Genomic DNA, 22,745 nt, shown 5'->3' on the forward strand with positions numbered 1-22,745 from the left:
TTTCATCTTGGGTTGCATGTTGTGTTTGTATCTATGAGTTTAAGTGTATGTGCATGTGTGTGTGTGTGTGTGTGTGTGTGTGTGTGTGTGTGTGTGTGTGTGTGTGTGTGTGTGTGTGTGTGTGTTAGCCGATGCAGTGACATCTGTCTTCTCAATTCTTTTCTGCCCAGAAAAGTGACAGCAAGGTTTTAGGAGGTTATGGCCTGTATACCCCTCCTTTTACAGGAACTGACTTTTGACAGGCAAACTGCGGGGTGGCCTGCAACTTAAAGACCCCGCCAGACCAATCTCCTGCCATCCCCGAGCTGCTGTTGTTACCACGGTGACATGCTCAAAAAGAATGTGTCCTGTGGTGATGGTAAAAGAATTCCTCTTGTTTCAAAAGATATGGTGGGGGACTTATTGTCTGTGATGTTGGTAGATGGCCGTGGGTTTAGTCATGATCAAAAACACCCCCTCCTCACAAACACATAGATGCATGGATAATGCATACCATCTTCGACACCCGTAACCCTGTCATTGTAAGAGTCAAAGCAACACACATACAAACATGCATGCATGGATAATGCATACCATCACACTGGATACTGGAGACATTTATCCAGTTGGCAGCAGGCCATGTTTTTTTCATTAGATGCTCCCTCAACCCTGACACACACATATATTCATATACTCTTTGCTCACAGCTTGCCGCCTGCAAGCTGTTGCTCTGTCTGGCAGTTGTCTGAGTTGTATTTTTTATTTTTTTGAAATCAGACCATAACTTGAAAGAAAATAGTTGTTGCAACTCTAATTGGGACATTGAACAGGACATGGCAGGCTGAATTCCTGCTGTCCTGCTGCATTGTTTACACATACTACACTACAGCATGTGGATCTGCAGAGTTCAGTCTGCAGAGTGGCAGAGACAGAGGCAGCTACAGTTTGATGGCAGGGTGTTAGATGTGGGCTGAGAGAATCATCACAGCAAACCCATGCTGATGAAGACCATCCAGAAAACCCAGTGTTTCAAGCTTGGTTTGGTTTTGCAGCTCGTGCCCACTGGCAGCGTGTGGCGGTGGCATTAACCCGAACACGCACACACTCCAGAACACACACATACACACACACACACACAGAGAAATGCATGCAGGAAAACAGGCACAGACAGACACAAAACACACAAATGGAAACAGACAGACACATGGATACAAACACATAGTTGAACATTCACTGACATGCTGTACTTGCATGTGAACATGCATTTACCATTTGTTTGACATCCCCAGCACGGAAAAAGAACTTGTATGTGGGGAAGACTGCCGTCTGGAAAGGAATGCGTCCATGTGGGTTCAAAGTGTAACTCTAATGTGGCTGTACAGCTCGTTGATTTAGGCTCCAGTTGCCATGTTATAATGAGTAGTCCAAGCAAAATGGGAAAAGGCTACTGTATGCTTTGTTAGTTTGGTTATGTGACTGCATGTGTGTGTAATATTTGGGATGGAAAAACTGTAAGAGAAATGACCTTCACTTCATCAGCCTACTTGTCTTCTCTCCCTCTTTCTCTTGCAGCAATGACTGAGAATGAGAAGAATTTGGTTTACCTGTCAATTTAGGGATCTAGTCTATAATGAGAATTAAAACAATGTCTGGAGGTTCATCCAAGTGTAACAACTTAATGAGTAGATACTCCAGACACACTGCAGACACGGAGAAGCTTTGATCACACCAAATCATATCTAAACACTGTCTTGTTAAGCTTTAGAACTGGGAAAGTAGTAGTTTTCTCTTTTTCTGTCTCCAGTGTAATGATGGCTACAATAATCTCATCCTTCTTATACTGTTATGTAGTGTCAAGTTATATTTGCAGAGCTTGATGTCAGTCTATGTCAGTCCTCTTTAGCTCTGTATAGATGTCTGTTTTGGATAGTGATAGGCTCAATACATGAAAAACATTACATTGTCAATTTTCACATAAATGTTTTTTCTCCTCATTATAATCTTCAGTTTTTCTCATATAATGCCGAAATCATCAATCAATTAGTTGTTCAGCAGACATGTTGTGTGCTCTTTGCCGTTTCATAAATGTTTGGATGACTTTGTCATCATGGTTAATGCTTTAGATACTTAGTCTTATAAGTGTAAGTTAAAAAATCTAGCTCTAGTATTGTCATAGGGGCATAATTTTATAAGGTTCATATTAAATTTACAATAACTGTTAGTTTTTGTTAATGTCTCATGAATGTCAGAATGCAAAAAACAATCAAGCATGTTGCAGTTGCTCTGATTTTTACTCATTACACTTTTGAATAATAATATTATTGCTTTACTTACTTCCTGTCAACAGTTGTTTGTTAATTACATCCTCTCTCTTCAAAATACAGACCTCTGTGCACTTTTGTATGGAAGTCAGGGTAACTTCAGGTAAATGCAGCAAAGGTTAGATATCGTGCAAGTAATGTTTTACTTTGGAGTCTTCTGTTGAGTGTGGCTGGTATTTTCCCAAAGATCTGTCTGAAAGATGAAGAGTCAGTTGTGAAAGTAGGCAACATTTCATCGACCAAACATCCAGCCACAAGCTTCATTAGTTCCTTGTTGCTTGTAGAATGCAGCTGTCAACGATTAAAATCCAGTTTTGGTTGTTTTGCCATTGAATGGCTACAGTCCTCCTCCCTCTGAGGAGGGCTCACCTTTGGTGGGATGAATTTCCTCGGTCTTAACATTGTTGTGCTGTCAGTTGTAGTAGGTGTTTCAGGAGGTTTGAGGTTGTGTTTGTCACTATGGATAGAGTCTTAATACCGCTTCATGGAAAAACAATGCTCTTGTCATTTTTCCCCCTGACAAAATCAAAGTAATGGGAATAGTCCCAGCTACTGAATGTAAGCTTTTCCATCTTCCAAGCTGTCTTGCTGCTTTGTGATGTGCATATGCAACCATTAGGAAATGGAGTCCAGGGATTTGACTGATTGTTGGATTTCAAATCAGTAGGGGGATGACAACAAAGGTTAGGCTGTAATGAGTTTTTTGTTTTAGGGGTAGCTGTAATATTACTACTGAAAATGTATTAGTTATTTTTTAAACTATTTGTTATTGGGAAAGTAATATTATTAATGTTAATGCCAAACACTGTTTGACTATTAGTATATGCTATGTGTTAAGTACAATTTGCCCTTAGGTTGCTGAGGAGATAATGATGGAAACAAACACCTTTAGATCTGTTTAGTTTGACTTGTTTCAGCAGTGCTAAACAACCCTCTGCATTTCACTCAGTTTTTTGCCCACTGGCGGCCTTGGCTCAGGCTCACAGTTGTTGGTCACGGGGTGTGTGAAGGTCAAAAACGTCAGCTCCGACTTTGACTCTGGAGTTTACACTCCGGAAGAGCACTTTCCCAAGCTCTCGCCTTGCGCGGCTCCCCCGGGGATCGGCAGGCGAATTCTAAAATTCTGTTTCTGTGCAGACATGCAGAGGAGCAGGGGAGCAGGGATGGGACGGGGGAGCTCTGGTGGGAATTCTCAAGCGGAACCCTTAAAATGTGAAGGGGGGAAAAACAGGAAGGAGAAGGAGAGGAGAGGATTTTGGCTTTGGAGTTCAGCTCAGAGACTGTGGCTTGGAGGAGAAATTCAATCTGGGGCCAAGAGAATAATGTTAGTGTGTTGAAGAAGCCAGGTTATTGTTGAAAGTCTGAATCGGTAGGTCCACTCACTGCTGCACATTTACTGTGGCTGAGCCTGTTTTAGAGAGGAAAGGTTTTACCATTAGGCTCAAGAATCCCACATTGTGTGTCAGCACAATGTAATATCATACACTGTAAATACTGCTCCACTGTAGGGAGCCTTTTTTTTCCCTGTGAATGATGGTGTATTCAATGACACTTCCTCATGTGTAAAATCCAGGCCCTTTGGGTGTTGTTAACAGCAGAGACAGGTATTACCTGAGGTGTAAGACATGCCATGTCTGTCTCCTGTGTTTAAGGGCACAGTGAAACAGAATACAGCTGTGGTTGCAGACGACAGAAGGTGTGTGTCTATCACTTGGCATATTACCTGTGGCTGTTTATGAATTACCTCACCCACTGAAATTCATCACTGCCTGCCAAACAGGGAGGCTCACTGCCAGAAAGAGCTCCATGGCTTCTTTTGTTTGGCGAGCTTTCCTGTCAATGGCCTTACTTACTCTGTCAGTGATGATTTATGCTTGCTGCAACCACAGTGCTCCAACCGCAGGTGCATCTACACCAAGGTCTTGTTTCTTACTGCCAGAGGAACCCATGGTGTGCACTCATTTGTCTTTGGAAGGAAGGGAGCTGGATACAAAAAATAAAAAAAATTAAAGGGATAGCATACTTTTCAGATTCAGAATAGCACCACTGTCCAACGAAATAGATTGAAATTAATCTCTGACTTAACCACACTCTGTGACGCTATGCTTTGAGGTTATTGCTAAGGTCATTATGCTAACATGCTGACAATGCTAATACTGATGTTTAACAGGTATTTGTGTTCACTATCTAAATTGGAAGCTTTTCAACAATTTATTATCAGCACTGATGTGTTAAAATGTCTGCACCTAATTTTATGGCAATCCATTCATTAGTCATTGAAAACTTAAACTACAAAATCACAAAAGTCTATTTTGTGGTAGTGCTGTGCAAAATATGGTTCCAGTCCAGATGATGATGTTTGACTGAATGAGTGAAAGGTTTGACCTGCTAGCAGCACAAGAGGAAAAGTCAAAGGATCACCAAGGTACAGAATAGAGAGTATATCTTTAACACCTAAACAATGCTTAACAATGGCAACAGTGTTGACAGAGCTAATGGTGTTAACCAGGGGGAACTGGAGGGTAGGTGCTATGTTTCCACAAAGACAATGTCCTGATTTCAGCTGTAACCGTCATATGAGTGAAGTGCTTAGGGATGAGCTTGCCATTGGGATGCACACATGCACTAACATGCACGTGCAGTTGGACCGGCTTACTACAACAAACCACTGAGAAGCTCAGATTACAACACATGCATGACTCCATTCTCTGCTTGGGATGCCAATACTCCTTTATATTTTTACAAAGCAAATAGTAGTTTGCTGCTTTGTTGATGTTCTGAGTGTCATACACAGAACTTTTAAGAGAGGTTGGATATTGGTTGAAATTTTCATAGCAATCAATCCAATATTTGTCAAGATAATTCAAGTTAGGACCAAAGTGCTGGATGAAGTAACCAACTGAGTGACAGGTGAACATTGCCACCCCTAGGAATCACATGGCTAAAAATATCATAGAAAGAAACACCAGAACATTGACTGTGCAAGAAGTAGCGAATTACACTATGTAAAAACAAGCCGAACTATTTGGTGATTGTTTAACTTGAATGTATGAGTTAAAAGTGTTGGAAGCAGTTGTGTGAAGAATGGAAACAGAGAACTTGCTGCTCAATTTCTCACCACCACACACCTGGCAAGTCACGGGGCAAAGGCAGCGTGACTGTCGGATTGTCTGTTCCGTAATAATTGCCCCCCTGATTTCACCGTTATGGTTTCAGATGCTGTGAGACGATCCAACAAGCACTTTTATTTGAAGCATACCGAGGCCTTTGGCATCACCAAATTTTTAGATGTTGGCTGAACCTGGAGTAGTGCTTCAGCTGCTAATGTACCTCTTTTTTTGAGGCAGTGTTGGATGGGGTTATGTAGGCCAAAGTGAGAGCTGTTTAAAAGTGGGCCTTTGGATGTGTTGGCATGGGCACAGGTCTGTGGAGCCAGCAGGGTAATTGGGAGCAGACTGGGGATGAGTCAGGAGCTCTGCTGATGGTAGCTTTCTGTCTTTGGAGAGGAGGGGCTGGCATGTCTGTGGGAGGGAGTCGAAGGACAGATGCTCCAACTCTGCAAAGAGACGTAACACGACACCTTCTCCCAGATGGGGGGATAGAGAGAAATTTGTTTGCTCTGCCTCCAAGACAGATCCATCCTCCTCAACTTCTTGTGATGATCTTGTCTTTTTCTCTGGTAGAGAGGCTTCTCTTCTCGTCATTGAGCTAGTTTAGGCCTTCTTGTATTTGTTGGAGATAGGCCATTGCTGAGGTAGAAGAATTCATTTATAATCCAATTTTCCAACAGGTCAGTCCAGGTTTAAAAATCTCTGTGCTTAAAAGCTTCCACAAATCTTTTTTCAATTATCCACTTATTTTTCACCTTTTATCTGGCCAGTAGTGTCAAAGGCTCCTCCTTCATACTATTTCTAGAAGGCCTTATCACTGTGAAAACTTTAGTGCATCATTAGCTTGCAAGCTGCACCATTTGCAGACAGTGGAATTTGGAATGGAAGCCACAAACTCCAAAGGGAAATGGAGACCTTCCCATTAAAAGCTGTGGTTAAACTGTTACGGGATGGTCATTTGTAAACTCTGACAGGTGGAGCGAGTGAGAAGGACTTTTAGGAGGATTTCGCTGAGTTAGTCTGGAGTTTTCCTTCCGTTTGCTGCCACTTTGACCTTGTTGTAGTCAGAGCTGTCTCATTTATCAAGAATGAACTCAAGCTCTTACTGTACAGAGTGAATTTTTAAGTGGAAAAAAAACATTGCTTTGCAAAAGCCTGATGACCTCATTTCGGGAGACATTCATTCCCACCTTTTGCTAATCACATAACACTTCCTGTCAGTTTGTGTGGACAAACACAAACAAGAAAATAACTATTTATTTCATGCAGAAGAAGCCTGTTAAATGGCATAGCACTCTGTCTCTTGGTTGTGGCTGTGCACCATAATTACATCCATAGTGGCTTCCTTTGTGGCCCCGATTATAATTAAGGTTTGTTTATACATTTTCTGAGGTAATATTTTGACCGATTGTTCCAGCTCCCAGCGGGACAGACTGCAGACACCCGGGCCGTCAGAGTCTCAGTCATAAACAACAACCGCAATAACAAGAAATGCTACATGTGTAACATTACAAATACAACAATGGATACTCTTGTGTTATATTTAGAGTAGATTGATAAGCAAAAAAAAAAAAAAAACACTCAGAGAGAAATTAATTGTTTGTGGTATCCCCCCTTCAGTTCCTGTCTGGCTCTGTGGCTAACCCAGTTTCAATGCCGTCTCACGTCCATCCTCTCCTAACAATGGAGGGAGCAGCGGGAGAAGTAGAGAGGCGAGAGGACACAGCAGGGCAGGAGAACTATCAATAGTTCTGTACAGGACACTGGGCAGCAGGGGGACACGTGCATGTACTGTATGTATGTGTGTGTGTGTGTGTGTGTGTGTGTGTGCTTGTCTTTTGCCCCTAAAGGCCAGCTGATAGGCATCTGAACATCATACAGTGCAGGTCCCTGTGGTCTGTGGTGAATGTAGAATGGAAAGATAAGCATGGAATAGTAATGTGTGTGAAAACAGAGAAGATGAAGATGAGAGAGAGGTAACCATGGCGTGCTGGAAAAATTGATAAATTCAATGAATGTGCAGCTTCCAGGCTTGTAACACACTTTCTGGCTGTCAGTTGCATGCATGGGCAGATATACACGCAGATACCGGCTCACATAGCGATAGAGTTGGCCTGTTTGGCTTATGTCCAAGGCCTTGCTATGAAATCAGCTTGGGAAAGCAGCAGGGGCCCTGAACAGGACACAGAGACAGAAACAGAGAGAGAAAAAGAGAGAGGGAGGCTGCCGAGCCCAGATAAAATTCCATTGTTTATTTGCCCGACCCTCTTCTTCCCTCCTCCTCTCCATACGTCCCTTCCTTTACCATCAACCCTTCCTTTTTACTTCTTCAGGAACCAGGCAAAACCCTGTCAAAGCCTACCGGGTCAAGGCAGCGTGTCAGTCACTGTGAAATCCCCATATCACTCAAAGCAAACGCTTTATGTCAGATCTGGCAATCCAGTAGCTCTCAAAACAAATTGGCTGTACATTAATAATCTCTGCTTCAGATCTGCAGGAGAATATAGTTGAGAATGAAAGAGAACCAGAGGCTATATGGATTAAAAACCAGTCCACCCTCCCTCCTTCTCTCCTATCCATCACTCCCTCCTCCATCATACTTTTGTCCCCACAACTCCAAGACTGAGTGGGAATGAAAGGGAGAAATAAAGAGTGAAGGACAGGGAGGAAAAAAGCCGCCAAGTTTGCCATTCCAGAAAGAGCAGGCTAAATGTGCAGTGGTGCGTTAAATTGATTGCAGGCAAGGCTTTGGCACATGCTATAGTGAGCCACATTTTGTAGGGGATAGGGTCCTCAACTCAGCGTGGGTGCTGAAAGAAAAAGAACAAAATAAACATTTTTTTCTTCTCAGTATATAATTCCCATTTTGAGCTATCATGTTCTCTCCTTGTCCTAGTTTTGCGTAAAACCTCACTCATAAGGATGACAAGTGGTTTAAGCGCTGCCTCTTTTTGGTTGCTCTCTGTATTTCGTTTGCCTCTATGTCCTGATAACTGTGAAATGCAGTGTGGGCTGTAAGTGACTTTGCCCTTTTTAGGTATTTCGGAATGACAAAGAGAAACTGAGAGCAGTTTGGGGAAGAACAAGCAAGGGATGATGATGTCATGGTGTTAGCTGTTTCTGCAGGGCTGGACAGAGAGATGGAGGGACAGAGGGATCGAGGGGAGGATGAAATCTTTATGAGAAGCAGCTGTTGGGGAGAGGCAGGCAGGCCGGCTGCCAGAGCACTATAGCAGCAGCCAGCCAACAGCTCACTGACAACAACCTAGAGGCCTGATGAAGCTAGCTACGAAACATTGACAGCACCACCTACATACAATGTGATAAAGCTAATTCAATTACAACATAAGAGCTTTGCCAGATTATCAACAAAAGAGTTCACACTTAGAGATGATAAGCACCAAGAGCTCAACAACAAAGATATAAACCAAAACGACAATATCACTGTCTGAGCTGATTTTGTCTACACGTTTATTGCACTGTGAAGAGTGTTAAATCTTCTAAGAATTTTATATGTTATCACTGACATCAAGAATCTCCTAAGTCCTGACAGCAGAGCTCTTATAAGCCAGCTCATAACTGACACAGCTTAAGGAACTCATTGTGAAAAATATTGTGTGTGTGTGTGTGTGTGTGTGTGTGTGTGTGTGTGTGTGTGTGTGTGTGTGTGTGTGTGTGTGTGTGTGTGTGTGTGTGTGTGTGTGTGTGTGTGTGTGTGTCATCACATTGTCATTGAATGAGTCCAGGCTTATTCTTTTACTCATCCTGTGAATCCAACGTTGTGTGAATTTAGTATAACATAAACCAGTTTTGCTAAGTGTCATCTATGAAAGGCCTGTATGTTTGTGCTGCTGAGTCATCTGTGTGCTGGCTCACATACTGTACACCAATGTGCCAAGTCTTTGTGAATCAGATTCATTTACAACCCCATGACCAATCAACATCAAATACTTTTTAGTGTATCCAGGGTGCCAGATGTGTAGAATTGGATTCAATGCAGTGACTGTTATGTGGAGAAGAGTCTAACTGCAGACCTGATGTTTGGATATCCATGGTGTGTGAGCCAATGGAAAAGAGTATAGGGTCCGAAGAAGTGTTGTCTCACACGACCAGACCTATCTTGTGCTGTGCCAGCACTGGAGAAAAGATTTGGCTGAACCCACTGGAACTAAGAGAAAAAGCACTTTAGGCTGTTTCAGCTGGCACTGGATGTCAACATGACATTGGATTTTGGTAACATAACAGCGCAACTTAAAACCAACAAAATATCATTGTCATCTGTTGTCAGTATTCTATGTTAAATTGACGTTGACATTAGACGTCCTGACATTGAATTTTAGTCAACGTCACAACTTCACAACGTCACAACCATTATTAAAGCGCTTGCATTAATAATGGCTAAAACCCTGCAAAAGAAAATGCCACGTAAAACTGTAGCCTGAGACAGGTGACCAATGACAAGCTTTATGCTCACTAACTCCTGAGTCAGATGGAAATTAGAATTATTTGCAAATATTTCAACTCTCTGGACTGTCTCTTCAGTCTATCTGTAACTTTTTTATGTTCTTTACTGGGGCATGGCTCAACTGATAGCATTGTGTGCCCTTATCCACATATTTAATCTATTATCATGTCTTGCCCCTCTGTATGATGCCTAGCTTTTCACCCACCCTTTGAATGTGGTAGTTTGGAGCACTTATAAAGACTTGGCTTCCAGCTTGGTCGGACATCCGATGTACTAACTTATTCTCTTCGAGCGTAACCCCCTACTATATGGAAGATAGCATGGACTAAAGGGTCTGAAATGACCTGATGTGACTGAGAATAACCCATGTACAAAAGATAAGCTTCTTTGACATAGGGATTGCATGGTTACTCCAGTGCTACTCTCAGGTCAGACTTTGCAAAGCTGCACTCGTGATAAAAACACCAAAGTCACCTCTTCAGTATCATACTTGTTCACATAACCGCCCTTGATACCCTCTCTCCACTTTACTGTATATTTTTAGAATAGGTGGTGCTAGCTGATAACTGAGATCCTATTTACTACAGCAAGAAAACAACATGATTGAGCCAGTTAGCCCAAACAAACAAAATCCCTGTTTCAGTGGTATATGCGAGTGCATGTTTACTGTACAAGAATCTGTCCATGGCCAGATACCCAGTGTCCATTTGCTGATAGAAATCTCCCGCAGGGTTTGTTATGCAAGTGATGCTCAGCTCTGATGCCCTGCCTCTGACCCCGACTGCTGCTATCTCTGTCTAGTAAAGGCTTCAAGGCATTAAGATTGTGTGCTGCTCACTGAGCCCCAATCCTTTTTTATTTGTGGCCAGGACTAGAAGGTATTTATGGAATATACTCAAGTTTTTCTATCTGAAGGTCATTAGGTAAATAAGTTGTACCCAGTAATGGAGTCAACAGGTAATTAAGGGTATAGAAGTTAAAAATTAAATCTTGAACTTGAGAGTTTTTTTTACAGGTCTTTGCAAAATCAACAAGTAAACGTCTCTTTAGTTAGAAAAGAAATATCTGAAATATTGTGAGTTATTTCCATTCTGACACACACTCCACTGCAATCTTCTCCACCCAGCACTCATCCACCCAGCTGCCGCTGAACAATACCACTTCCACTTCCTCTACCACAGTGTCCACGGCCTGTCACACCTCACAGGGCTAAGGCTGAAGGGGGAAGTTTCCCGTGATGTTTTTATTGGCCTCAGCAGATGGCTTACCTCGGCCTCTGCATTGTTATGGTGGCCATCTTGCTCTGAGGGTCAGGGTTAACAATAGTTGCCGATAGCTGTAGGAGACAAAAGCCGTCTCTGCTCCCAAAAAGAGTTCCCTCAGTAACCGATCGCTGTAAAACTGGCAATGCTGTCAAATTTACTGCTTTTACGAGATGCAAGGACACTACTGCTTGTCAGGTTCAGGCGAGTGCTGGGAAGCACCGTCTTGTATGTATGAGTCATGTTTGAGATCCCAGTAAGTCAGAACTGTGTTAAAACACCAACATACCTTTTAAGGCCCTAGAATCTCCACTTCTAGCACTTTCTGTTTTGGCCTCGGGGCTCCAAACAATGAAGGGACAGCCTAAAAGCCTACACTGTTTTCACAGCGCAAAAGTATACTTGTATTATTCTTTGCAATATCCACTTTCGTCTTTAGTTTAGACAACCCCTGTCTCCCCAGCTCCCCTCTCCTCTTCGATTTGCCCCCTAACTTCATATCTCCCATCTCTCCTCTCCCCCGTGATATCCAACACCCCCCAACCTAGAGAAAAATTAAACTGTAAAACTAGGAGGCTCTATACATTCTTTACAGTCCCCCTTGCCCACCCCCCTTCCGTGCAGGATTTCTGTTCTTCATTTCTGTGTTGGGTTTTAGTAAGGAGAAAAGAATCAGGAGGGGGAGGGAGGGAAAAAAAATTGGTTGATGTTTCCCCTCAAACATGTGACCTCTGCTCAGCTCACAGCTGAAAATAATTTGGGCCTGCAGGCCAGTGGATGGCTGACGCAAACCCTCCTCCTCCTCCTCTCTCCGGGGGGGGGGGCTAGACCTTGGGCTGATGGGGGGCTAAAGAAAAAGCAATAGAGGGGCTGTAAGTTAAGCTGCGAGCAAAACTAGAAGCTAGAAAATGACACATTGTACTTTAAGTACTCTTTGTCAGTCTAAACCACAACTTTTCTGTTGCGTCCATTTGTTCTTTCATTCTGGAGGAGAAAAAGCCCAGAGTCATTCCTAAACACTGCACCCCAGAGGGTCAATTATGTTGTTAACTCAGGGAAGAGTTCAGCTATTTGGCTGCAATTGTTTTTTACATAATCCACCGAAATTGTGGCTTTTTTTTCAAACTGCCAGTTGGGAAAACAATTTGAGGAATTCGGCTGAATTAGGCTCACATTCCCTACATAGTCAGGGGGCAAGAGAGAGAAGTGTCAGGGTTAGCTAATACAGGTTTATTGAGAGAGGGGGGTTTGGGCCAGGCAGTGCTCAGGAAATGTTTAACGGCCTACGGATACCCTTTAAGTGTCCCACACATCTGGTTGAAGTCACACGTGCACACACATCCATAACTTGGTTTGTATGGACAGTTTGGCAGGAAGTGTAGATCTACGTAGGTGTGTTTTTATATGAGGTTTTGTGTGTGGGTATGCAGCTGGGTGGCAAAGCATGCATTAGTGTCTCTGTGAATTTACCTAAGAACAAATGTGTGAATACCTGCCAACAGCAGCTAGCCCTGACCTTCCCCCTCGCCTATGTCAACCATATCAGTGCCAGACAGCGGCTAGGCCCTTCTGCTCCATGCCAACGCTCCACCAGCTTTTATAGGCCAAGTTATGAGCGCTGTGCATCAGCGGCTCTAATTTGATGTTACATACGGATGGTCTTGCGACGCTCCAAGTGGATCTGGTTTCATACACCCTGACAAATGGACCAAGTAATAATTTCTCCCCATCGCAGTCGCCTTGGCACTACTTGTCCGTAATAAAGAACAGAGGGAAATGTGTAGCGCTGGAAAACACACAGCAAAAGTTATTTTGTGGAGAGTTTGCGGGGAGGATCCAAAGTGCGAAAACAAAATGTGTGCGTAGTACTTGTCTTGAAAACACTCCAGAAATCTGTTCTGGCCAGTGCGAAAAGACGAGACACTGAGTGATAACCTTATAAAGTTGAACTTAGTGCCCCTCTCTGGCTTCCAGCTGCCAGTAATGTTTTCCTAATGAAGGCTTAATTATTTTGAGGGGTTTTTATTATTCCATTATATATGTTTTTCCGTAATGCCACATGGATGCTGGAATGTAATGTGTGTTTATGCCTGTTGGCTAGTATTGTTAAAGTTTTGTTTTCAACGGTATCCTCCAATTACTAATCAAGTGGGGTTTCGGGGGGGATGCCGTGCAACATGTGAGGTCTGCTTGTCTGCAGCTTGGTTCAGAAAATGAGTTTTGTTCGTCTCAGAAATGAGAGGTTTAAGCTGTTTGAAAGTTTACATTCACACAGAGTTAGAAATTTCATCCCAAAGGGAGTTCTGGGGAAGCAGCTCTTCTTTTGACCTAACTGCCATTTGTCAGCCTGTTTGTCCGCCTATTTTTATGCATCATCTACATATATTTAGGTAAAAACATACACACACAAACTGGAATATTTTCAGCTGTCTAAATGTATGCCCTTTAACAGTTTGACTTGTCAGTGTTTTTCTTTGTAACTTCCTGACCTATAAGATGAAATATAGGTTACTTTGCAGTCATATGTATTCAATAAAATTTTACCATGTTATTGAAATCCATTAATTTTATTTTAACGGACTGCATCTCTGTGTGACTCTGCAGGATGCCAGCTGCTAGCACCATGACCGGTGGGAGGGCCCTGCTGCTGTGTACAGACACTGACAACTGTATCTATCAATCAGTCAACGGGTAGGTACCACCATTCAAATATTTTCTTTTTTTTTCTAATTCAGTGTTTCGTAGTAATAGTTAGATTTCAAAATGGTAATGCCTATTTTTGAATATGTTATTGTCAATGTTTACTCGAGCATCAGCTATTCTCATGCCACTGGCTGGATGATATTGCTACTGTTACTTACAATGAGATTCTCTGTGCTGTTGCTCTCCATCACAAAGCTTTGCAACGGTTCTTCCTCTTTTGTGCCTGGAGGAACTGGCACAAAGCAGTTGTGTTGATGGAACAATGAAGGGGCACTACACCTTGTTACAAGAAGTACTAATCCACTCATGAGTGTCTTCTGTGGTTCTGGAGGGACCTCTCCAAAATTTAAAAAACAAAAATAAAAACAGCCTTCTATTACAGCCTGCATTATAAATCTGAGAAAGACACTAGAGCATATCAGGGCAGCTGAGAATGACTGATCAGGGAGTGGAAGGATTTTGGATGGAGCGAGGAGCAGATTTAACGAAAAAACAAAAAAAAGTATATCCTGCTCCATCCTGCTCTAACTTTGCTTCAGTACCACTTACACCATAAGTTTGAAGCATCCTGACCCAAAGATGCATCTGTGTATTGCTCACAAACACTGACGATAGAGTGCTTTCAAAAGGAAACTGAAAAAGATGTGAGCAATTTGTGTGGACCGGGGTGAAATTTGAGTTGAGTGAGGACTAATAACTTGTTTTTAATTTGGCAAGCATTCACTTGTGATGTGCTTTTTTGTGTAGTTTTATGTTGTATTGTCTGTCTTGTGTCATCTTCTTTGTATCACTTTATGTTGTGTGCATGTTTTTTTCTCTCCTTCTTGTACAACTTTGACATTGTGCTGTGTATTTGTTCTGACCTGCTGAGGGACTGCAGATGGAAATTAGTTCTAAGCTTTAATCTGGGACAGTGCGTCAAATGGTAAAAATTGTGTTTTAAACTTTACATGGTCCCTTTTAGTTAAATTATTAATAATTATTATTTAATAATGATGATAATTAATATGAATACATATAAAAAAATAAACAGGAGCAGTGTTGAGCAAGAAGTCTAAATGGGGAAGCGAAGGGAAAAACACCCTCAGAGCAAAGAGCAGAAAATCTCACTGTGCCATTCTCCTCACATGATTTTAAAGGCGTACTGCGAATAACTGTGCAGGAGCCCGACACTTCGATGTGGAAACCCAAATCTCCCAGAAAGTCATATGTGTCAGTCTCTGCTTCTTTTTTTCTTCCTCTTTTGAATCTTTAAACTTTATGTATGAGCAAATTGCTGGAGTGGACCTGAAAGAATATGCCGGAACCTGCTGAGTGCCATGTGCCTAGCTGTCCAAAAACATGCTGCATCAGACATAAAGGAGAAACCACAACAAAACCTTATCTGTTGATCCTTAAACTTTCAATCAGGATTTTGCAGCAGGGACAAATACTTCTGAAACTATAGCTCTTGTGACCGCTGCAGGATGTGACAAAAGCTGTGAGTCTGTACAGTAGTTCACTTTACACTGCCATCCTACACATTCTCCGCCACATGTTGCTTGGGCCTAAACTACACTTTTTCCTATACAATTAAAAAAGTTTTGAACTGCTCTGAAGCAAGTCAGAGATACCCCTTTCCATCAGGGTCAGCAGTTTAACAATAGCAGGGCAAGAGAGCAGAGCAGGGCAGTGTTGGCCATCTGGCATCTAGATACTGTTACTGCCCCCCTGCTGCCACTGTCTAATGCTTCTGTGACCACTCTCCATAGTCCCTTCTGTCGTCCTTGCAATATTCATTAGTGCTGTTTAGATTATAATAAAGGGATTTTTTTTCTTTGTGCCATACCAGGGATTATGTAGTGGAAAATTTAAAGGTTGTTTTGAGGGTCTGCATGTTACTGTATTTATTATTTGTCAAGGCTTTCACTTAGAGAATGGTGAAAAGTTTATATGCAGGAATATTATCATATAAAGTTAGTTTTGTCTCTCCTTTTTTTCTTTCTAGCCATTTCATATCTTTTTTCTTATCTGCTGATCCTGTGTTAGCTCAGCTGGTTGGAGATGCTTTTGTGGCCCTTTCCCTTCTTTGCCCTCAGTGACCCTCATCTCCATGCTCCACCCATCGTCGGCTACGGGTGATAGACAGGTTTTCCATGCTGCCCATTTTTCATATCTGTCTTTTAATCTCTCTTAATCACGAACAAGTGTTTGTTTTTTTTTCTATGTGGGAGAAATACACTTTTAATTTCCTTCTCCATCTGCTCCACTTTTTATTTAACCCCCTCACTAACACCCCCCGCCCCCCGGCTGGTCCTGTGCTCCTTCTCCTATTTGACCTAGTTTTCCCCCTCTGTTGCTTTATGCTTCATAAAAACTGTCGTTTCAACTGAGGGACACAAGAGATGAAAGACAGGGAGATGGAAGAGAGGGGCCAAACTAATAAAACCCAGAGCAAATTAAAGGAGAATTATTTTGTTTCTTCACTGGTCATAGTTACAAGTCTCTCCTTTCTTTAAGGGTTTCTGAGGAAGCTCGAATCATTAATTTACCCTTGAGATTTCCTCTGGATTGCATGACTGTTGGTTTTCACATCCAGCAATGTCATCAGAAGTCACCCAGCAAGGCCGCATTTCCTCTGTTTGTTGGAAATTCAATCATTTGATGAATGGTCTTTGGGCCAAAACAAAGATGTTAGGGTTGGGAGTAAAAAGAAAAAGATGCACGTCTACACTCCGGCCTCTCCCCTTCTATATATACTTTCATCTCCTCTCCAGAAATAGCTGTGTGTGTAGCTTGTAAACTCTGACCCCGAAACCCAGAGTTCAAACAGTCATGACCCAGTAATCTTCCAGGGGTGACTCACAGCTGAAACAGAGGCACCAAACAGACATCTGAGCTCTTTTAACAAGAATTCTTGTTTACCCCTTAAAACAAAGATCTATTTGGTGTAAGTGTAAGTGCTCACGTTGCGTTGCCAATTTTAAGAGCAACGAGAGGCACAATGCTCTACTATGTGCACTGAAGGCAGCAACTATAATTTCTATGAAAATAATTGCACTATAAATTATTAGAGTTGACAACAGTGCAATGTCCTTTCTCCCTCTGTTTATCTGGTTTGAATTAAGTGCACATCAGTTATGGTTAGTATGGTCCCCTTACCAAGAGAAGACTCTTTGCATGTTTTTTCTTTTTGTTAGGGTTTGTTTTTTTTCCCTCCCTACAGTCCATCTTTTGTTTAACAGCCCCTTACTGCAAAATGGGCATTTCAAAAAATCTTCAATGTGTTATTTTAAGGTGATAAAATAAAATATTTTCTTCACAAATATTAATAATAAAGATGAGCACAATTTGGATTAGATTAATACACTTCTTTGGCCTGCATTTGTGAGATATTAATACAGGGGAATCTATTTGTCTTGATCCAGGTTTGAGAGGTAAAAACTTTGTACTGACAAAACTTATGTACTTTCAAGCATGTACTGTGTGTACTGAATTTCTCAAGTTTAATATCAGTTTTTAATTTATTTACTCGTTTTAAGGTCAGGAAGCATTTTCAGAGGGATGAGTTTTACTAGCAAATTCTGGTTAAGTAATACTTAGTCTCCCATATGACCATTTGTCATCAATTACTCATCCTGTGTTACTTTCAATTACTAACTTTTTTCTTAATGAATGTTCTTTTTTCATGTCTCCATGGTGAACGGAGGATCCAGATGAATTGAAGTCATAGAGGATCCAGTTTAACAACAGCAAAACTAGATCAAAACATCTATTTACAAACTCTCACATAGCTTGTGCAGTATAATCCAAGTCTCATTTATCCATGCATGTGTTCTCAGAACTTCCCGAACACATGCATTTTAGCAAAAACATTAGCATTTTAAACATTTGTATAGCACCCTTCTAGTCCTCCATCCACTTAAAGCACTTTGTACTAGGCCTACATGTCACATTCACACACTGATGACTGAGGCTACCATACAAAGTGCCACCTGCTTATCAGTTAATCATTCACACTCACGTGATTCGGTATCTTGCTCAAGAACGCTTTGCCATGCAGACTGGATAAGCCAGGGACTGAACTGCCAATCTTCCGATTAGTGGATTACCCATTCTACCTCTGCCTCTGTATATAATTTAAGCAGCTACTTGAAAGCCCATGTGAACTGAGCAGCTTTGGATGGACAGTGAAATAAAAATATTCTCTATTTTATTACTTTATTAGCATATTTCTCCAGAATACGGAATATGTTTGTTTGTGTTGTATGCAACTCTTTTAAGGGTTAAGGAAGTATGCCAAGTGTGTATGTTGATTTTTCTGTTTGTGGTTCTTTTCCAGGCTCCAGTGCTGTGGCTTAAAGGTTGGGGAGGCTCCGTCTTCCGCGGTGCCCCAGCGCCAAGAGGTGTGCGGGTCACCAGGGGACATAGACAGGAGGGACACTGCCGTGACCACCAAGCGTCCTCTCTCCCCTCTACTTAGCCTGAGTGACAGCCTGGGTCCTCCTGACACCATGCTGGCTCACAGGAGGGCCACCACCACCACTGACCCGCGGACCCCCAACATGGAGAATGGGCTATGTGGCAAGATGAACCACAATAAGAGCCCAGCGGGAGTCAAGACTGCCAGCATCCGTGATAAGATCTCACAGTGGGAGGGTAAAAAGGAGCCTGCCCCACTATCTTCAACAGGGACATGTCCACTGAGCACGACACAGAAGGAGGTTGAGACAGTTAGGAAAAAGGATTCCAAAGCTTCAGAGGTCCAAAGGACAGATAGCAAGAGGTTTGTCAGCTGGGACAAACAAGACTCAGGGAAGGAGAATGTTGGAAAGCTGGGGGATACTAGGTCTAAATCTCCAGAGGGCCCAACGAACAAGGACAGGGAAGTGATCTTAGAAAGGGGATTTCGAGCCTCCAAGCCAACAGAGCAACACCAAGAAAAGAAAAGTGTTTTAACTCATGTTAAGAAACTGGAGAAGGCAACAAAGGATGTTCCTGACAGACCTTCACTGGCATTTCCAGGGAATTACTTCTGCCCTCCTTCAAAGGAGGAGCTGGAGGAGACAGAAAAGAAGGCCAACGAGCCCATTTTTGGGACTTTTGACATTCGGCCTGGTGGGTCACGGAGGAGGAGAGAGGGGGATCCGGAAAACGTGTACAGCGAGCCAGGTGCTCCGTCTATAAACCCTCTACCTAAACCTCAAAGAACCTTCCAGCATCACACACCGCCCACTACTCCAGCTTCAGGGCCTGGGTCGGGGAAGGGAAGAAGGAACTTGCCCCCTTTGCCCTCCATTCCTCCTCCACCTTTACCCACGTGCCCACCACCAGGAGTTTGCAGGAGACCCTGGGCAGACAAACCGCGGGACAGTAGTAACAGGTAAGAGAATACAAACAATGAAATATATGGGCATCATGACTATTTTTGAGAATAACTCCTATAATAGGCATTCATCCTAGACCTTAAGACCTTCACTGAAACTCTTGTGTCTTTAAAAGTAAATTCACAAAAATATATTGGTATAAAGCGTTCTTGTGGGATCAGAATTAACCTGCGATGACTCTGTGTATACTGTGACCCTTCCCCCACCGTCACCAACCAAACACTGAGGTGAACAACATCTCCCACATCTGCTGTAAATCAAAACCACCGGTGACATCATTGTGTTTCTAAACATCCCAAAGAATGAGCTCACTGGTTGGATCTGAGGAATGTACACACCAGCTCAACTCATACCTCTTTCCAAAACTCTTCTGGAGGAGGAGAACAACAAACAGAGTGGTGTCATGCCAAAAAAGCCCTTGCTTTTTCAAGAATTTAAGCGTTGATCATAAAAAATATTGTGCAAGACCTGTGACTGTCACAAATGAGTTATCAGACATTTCTAAATGTAAAAATGTGTAAAGTCTCACCCAGAATCTGAATTACTTATTCTGCCAAGAGCTAATAATATACTGGAATTTAGTAGCACTTAAATTCAGATGGTTATAGACATATGAACAAACTGAGCTCTCAAAGGAAACCCCAAAAATGTGAACGCTGCAGTATTGGAGAACATCTATTGTTCATTTTCTCCAGTGGTCTGAATTCTTGTTTGAGCTTGGCTTGGATCTGTTACATTCCATACCATATGTGGAGGCCTCACTCCGCTCAAGTGTGCTGTGTCAAGCCCTTTGTTTGGTCAGGCTATGTTTCTGTTAGTGTCTGTTGCAGTGTGCATTTTTGTGCACACTGGAGTTCCCAAATTATTAGGTACACTTAGCTTCATCTAATGCCATGCAACTGCTCTTTAGCAAAATCCTACCTTTGTAAGCTCAGCTAGAATGTTCAGTTTTTTTAAAAACTCTGCCAGAGAGGTGTTAATTCAACTCCATGATTATTCACTTTAGGTCAATCAATGCACAGTAGCTCTAGGTACAGAGTGAGCCCAATGACTAGGTTTCACATGCATTTCTTAAGAAAGTTTATGTTAAAGTTAAAGGAGTGCTTCACCCACAGAATGACCATTTGTATTGATTAGTCATGCCGTGTTAACTTGAACTTACCTTGAAGTTTTTCTCATGCCTCCACAGAGAAAACCAATCGTATTAATTTATAACTGGACCACATTTAACAACAGTATAACTATATGAAAACATCCGTTACAAACTCTCACACAACTCGTGCTGTATAATCCAAGTTTATTTATCCAGTGGTATGCACAGTACACATGCATGTTTACTAAAACCTTACCTTTTAAAACTAAACTGAAGGTGAAACTTATGTCCTCTCTTCCAACATTACTAATGTTTTCTTCGTTCAAAAGTGTTTGGGAAGTACTGAGCATACCACTGGATAAATTAGACTTGGATTATACTGTGCAGTTTGTGTGAAAGTTTGTAGATGCATGTTTTGAGGATATTTTGCATAAGAATGAGACAATACACAATTTTATTTGCACATTGTGATAAAAAAACACAACAAAACACTCACAATAAGTTGATTGTTGTGGATTTCCATTACTGAGATAATCGTGAACATTGTGTCCAACAGCACCCAAAGAGGCAGCTGGACAACCAACTATCAAAGAGACTGCAATAACAGGCTGCATATGCACCGACCTCAAAAAACGCAAAAGATCTTAATCAAGCACTGGCATATTTCATATCGAAAGATATGTCATTTCATATGGTTTAAAAGCCTGTGTTTTGTTTTTATTTGTTTTCTAAGATTACTTTTGACTAAAAAGGATGTTCGTTAAAAAATAGATGTGTGTCTTATCTATGATACAATAGAAATATTTGTGTCTTAACAAAAATGTACAGTAGAGAAATTCCACTATGTTTTATTACCATTTCAAGAGTTTTAAGCAATTTTGATTATTGGGGTAATATCGTGAATCACAATTATTTCGGCCAGGATAGTTGTAAAATAAATGTTCATATTGTCTCATCCAGAGCTGTGTTGTTGTAATGTATGATGTTATATTATTTTGTGTCAAATTGTGGTGGACAAAACTTTTTTTTTTTACCCTAATTCAATCCAATACAGCAATAGCACAAATATAAAACTGATAAGCTTAAGGAAGATAGTATTCATTACGGGTCTCTTGCATTGTATTACAATGGATTTGGCAAGCTGTACTCAACAAAAAGGCAATTTACTTGACTTGCATATATGTGCATCCATGTGGGGACGCATGCAACCATGGATTCTTGTGTGCACTTCATCCTGCTTTAATCTCTGGCTTTAATGAAACACAGATGTGGTCATTCAGATGTGAAAACTAAGCAAATGGAAACATCAGTTTTACTGCTTGGCATATTAAAAATTCTTAAAAGCATCAACAGGAACACACAAAAATCCATTCTTCCTTTTCTTCTTTTCTATTTAGCGTGCAGTTCTCCTAAGTCTTTGTAATGTTCTGTCCACCAGGAAGTCCTATGAATTTGAGGATCTGCTCCAATCGTCTACAGAGAGCTGCAGGGTGGACTGGTACGCTCAGTCCAGACTGGGCCTAACACGCACTTTATCAGAAGAGAATGTCTACGAAGACATAATAGGTAAACAATACATATCACACTTTTATTTTTACGTATCCAAGTGTATTCTTCCACAAGTGGCAGCATCTGACAAAAAATTCAAGTCTGACATGATTTTGTTTGCTAAAACTGAAAAAAAAAACATTAGCAAATACTGTACTGTAGGTTGTCCTTTTTTCTATACCCGTCATACACTGAATAACCTCTTCATTTTTCCTATTAGTTTGTGTCATAGAGTTCTGCAACAGAGGTGATGAGGAGGCCAAGCTGTCTTTGCTCTGCTCCGGTTTTCATTTAAAGCCACACTGCTTCCCTTTTATTAAAAATTATATGTAGAAATTTGACCTACGTTCCTACCTTATTGTCTGCAGGGTTATGCCAACCCCACCTAGAGCCTGTTTAATTTCATAACGTACAATAGTACCGTTGTGTGAGGTCGTGCTGTAGCTGAGGTTGGCTACTGTGATTGTCAGTACAGCAGGGGGCATGTGAATGGCTCAGAGCCACAGCGTATTACTGACAATAACTTCAATGTGTCTTTGGTTTTCATCCCAGAGACTGGTGTATAATGAGTGCTGCTTGCTTGCAACAGTCTAATTAACTTTAATTATATTTGAGTGATGCCACAGCTTATTTTGGATTCTTTTATGGTTTCCTTTTTTCACACAATAGTATTGTTCTTTAAAAAGTTCAGACATTGTTCACCAAACACTCGGAAGGGTCCCAAGGGTGAAGTAACTCACCATAGCAAGAAGCAGCTCAGGGAGGCACAGATACAGATGGTGATGAATGGCTGAGATGTCCTTGTAGTCTTGTCATTAGCCTCCACATGCAAACCAAATTCTCATTGACACACTCTAAGTAAACAGTCCACATGCCTGACAGTGCTTTCAGATGTGGA

The 22,745-nt window shown here is 41.7% G+C and overlaps 1 protein-coding gene across 1 annotated transcript in view; it reads left to right on the plus strand.

The window, feature by feature from the left end:
- Positions 1 to 22,745, plus strand: part of si:dkey-82f1.1 (DENN domain-containing protein 2A) — a 42,149-nt gene that overhangs the window by 4,340 nt on the left and 15,064 nt on the right. The window contains exons 2-4 of the mRNA XM_042495409.1: positions 13,742 to 13,828; positions 18,162 to 19,202; positions 21,738 to 21,865. Coding sequence (XP_042351343.1) covers positions 13,743 to 13,828; positions 18,162 to 19,202; positions 21,738 to 21,865 — 1,255 coding nt within the window. The 5' untranslated portion in view covers position 13,742. The remainder of the gene's footprint in view (positions 1 to 13,741; positions 13,829 to 18,161; positions 19,203 to 21,737; positions 21,866 to 22,745) is intronic.

Source organism: Plectropomus leopardus, chromosome 11 (assembly GCF_008729295.1).
Source record: "Plectropomus leopardus isolate mb chromosome 11, YSFRI_Pleo_2.0, whole genome shotgun sequence".
NCBI lineage: Eukaryota > Metazoa > Chordata > Actinopteri > Perciformes > Serranidae > Plectropomus > Plectropomus leopardus.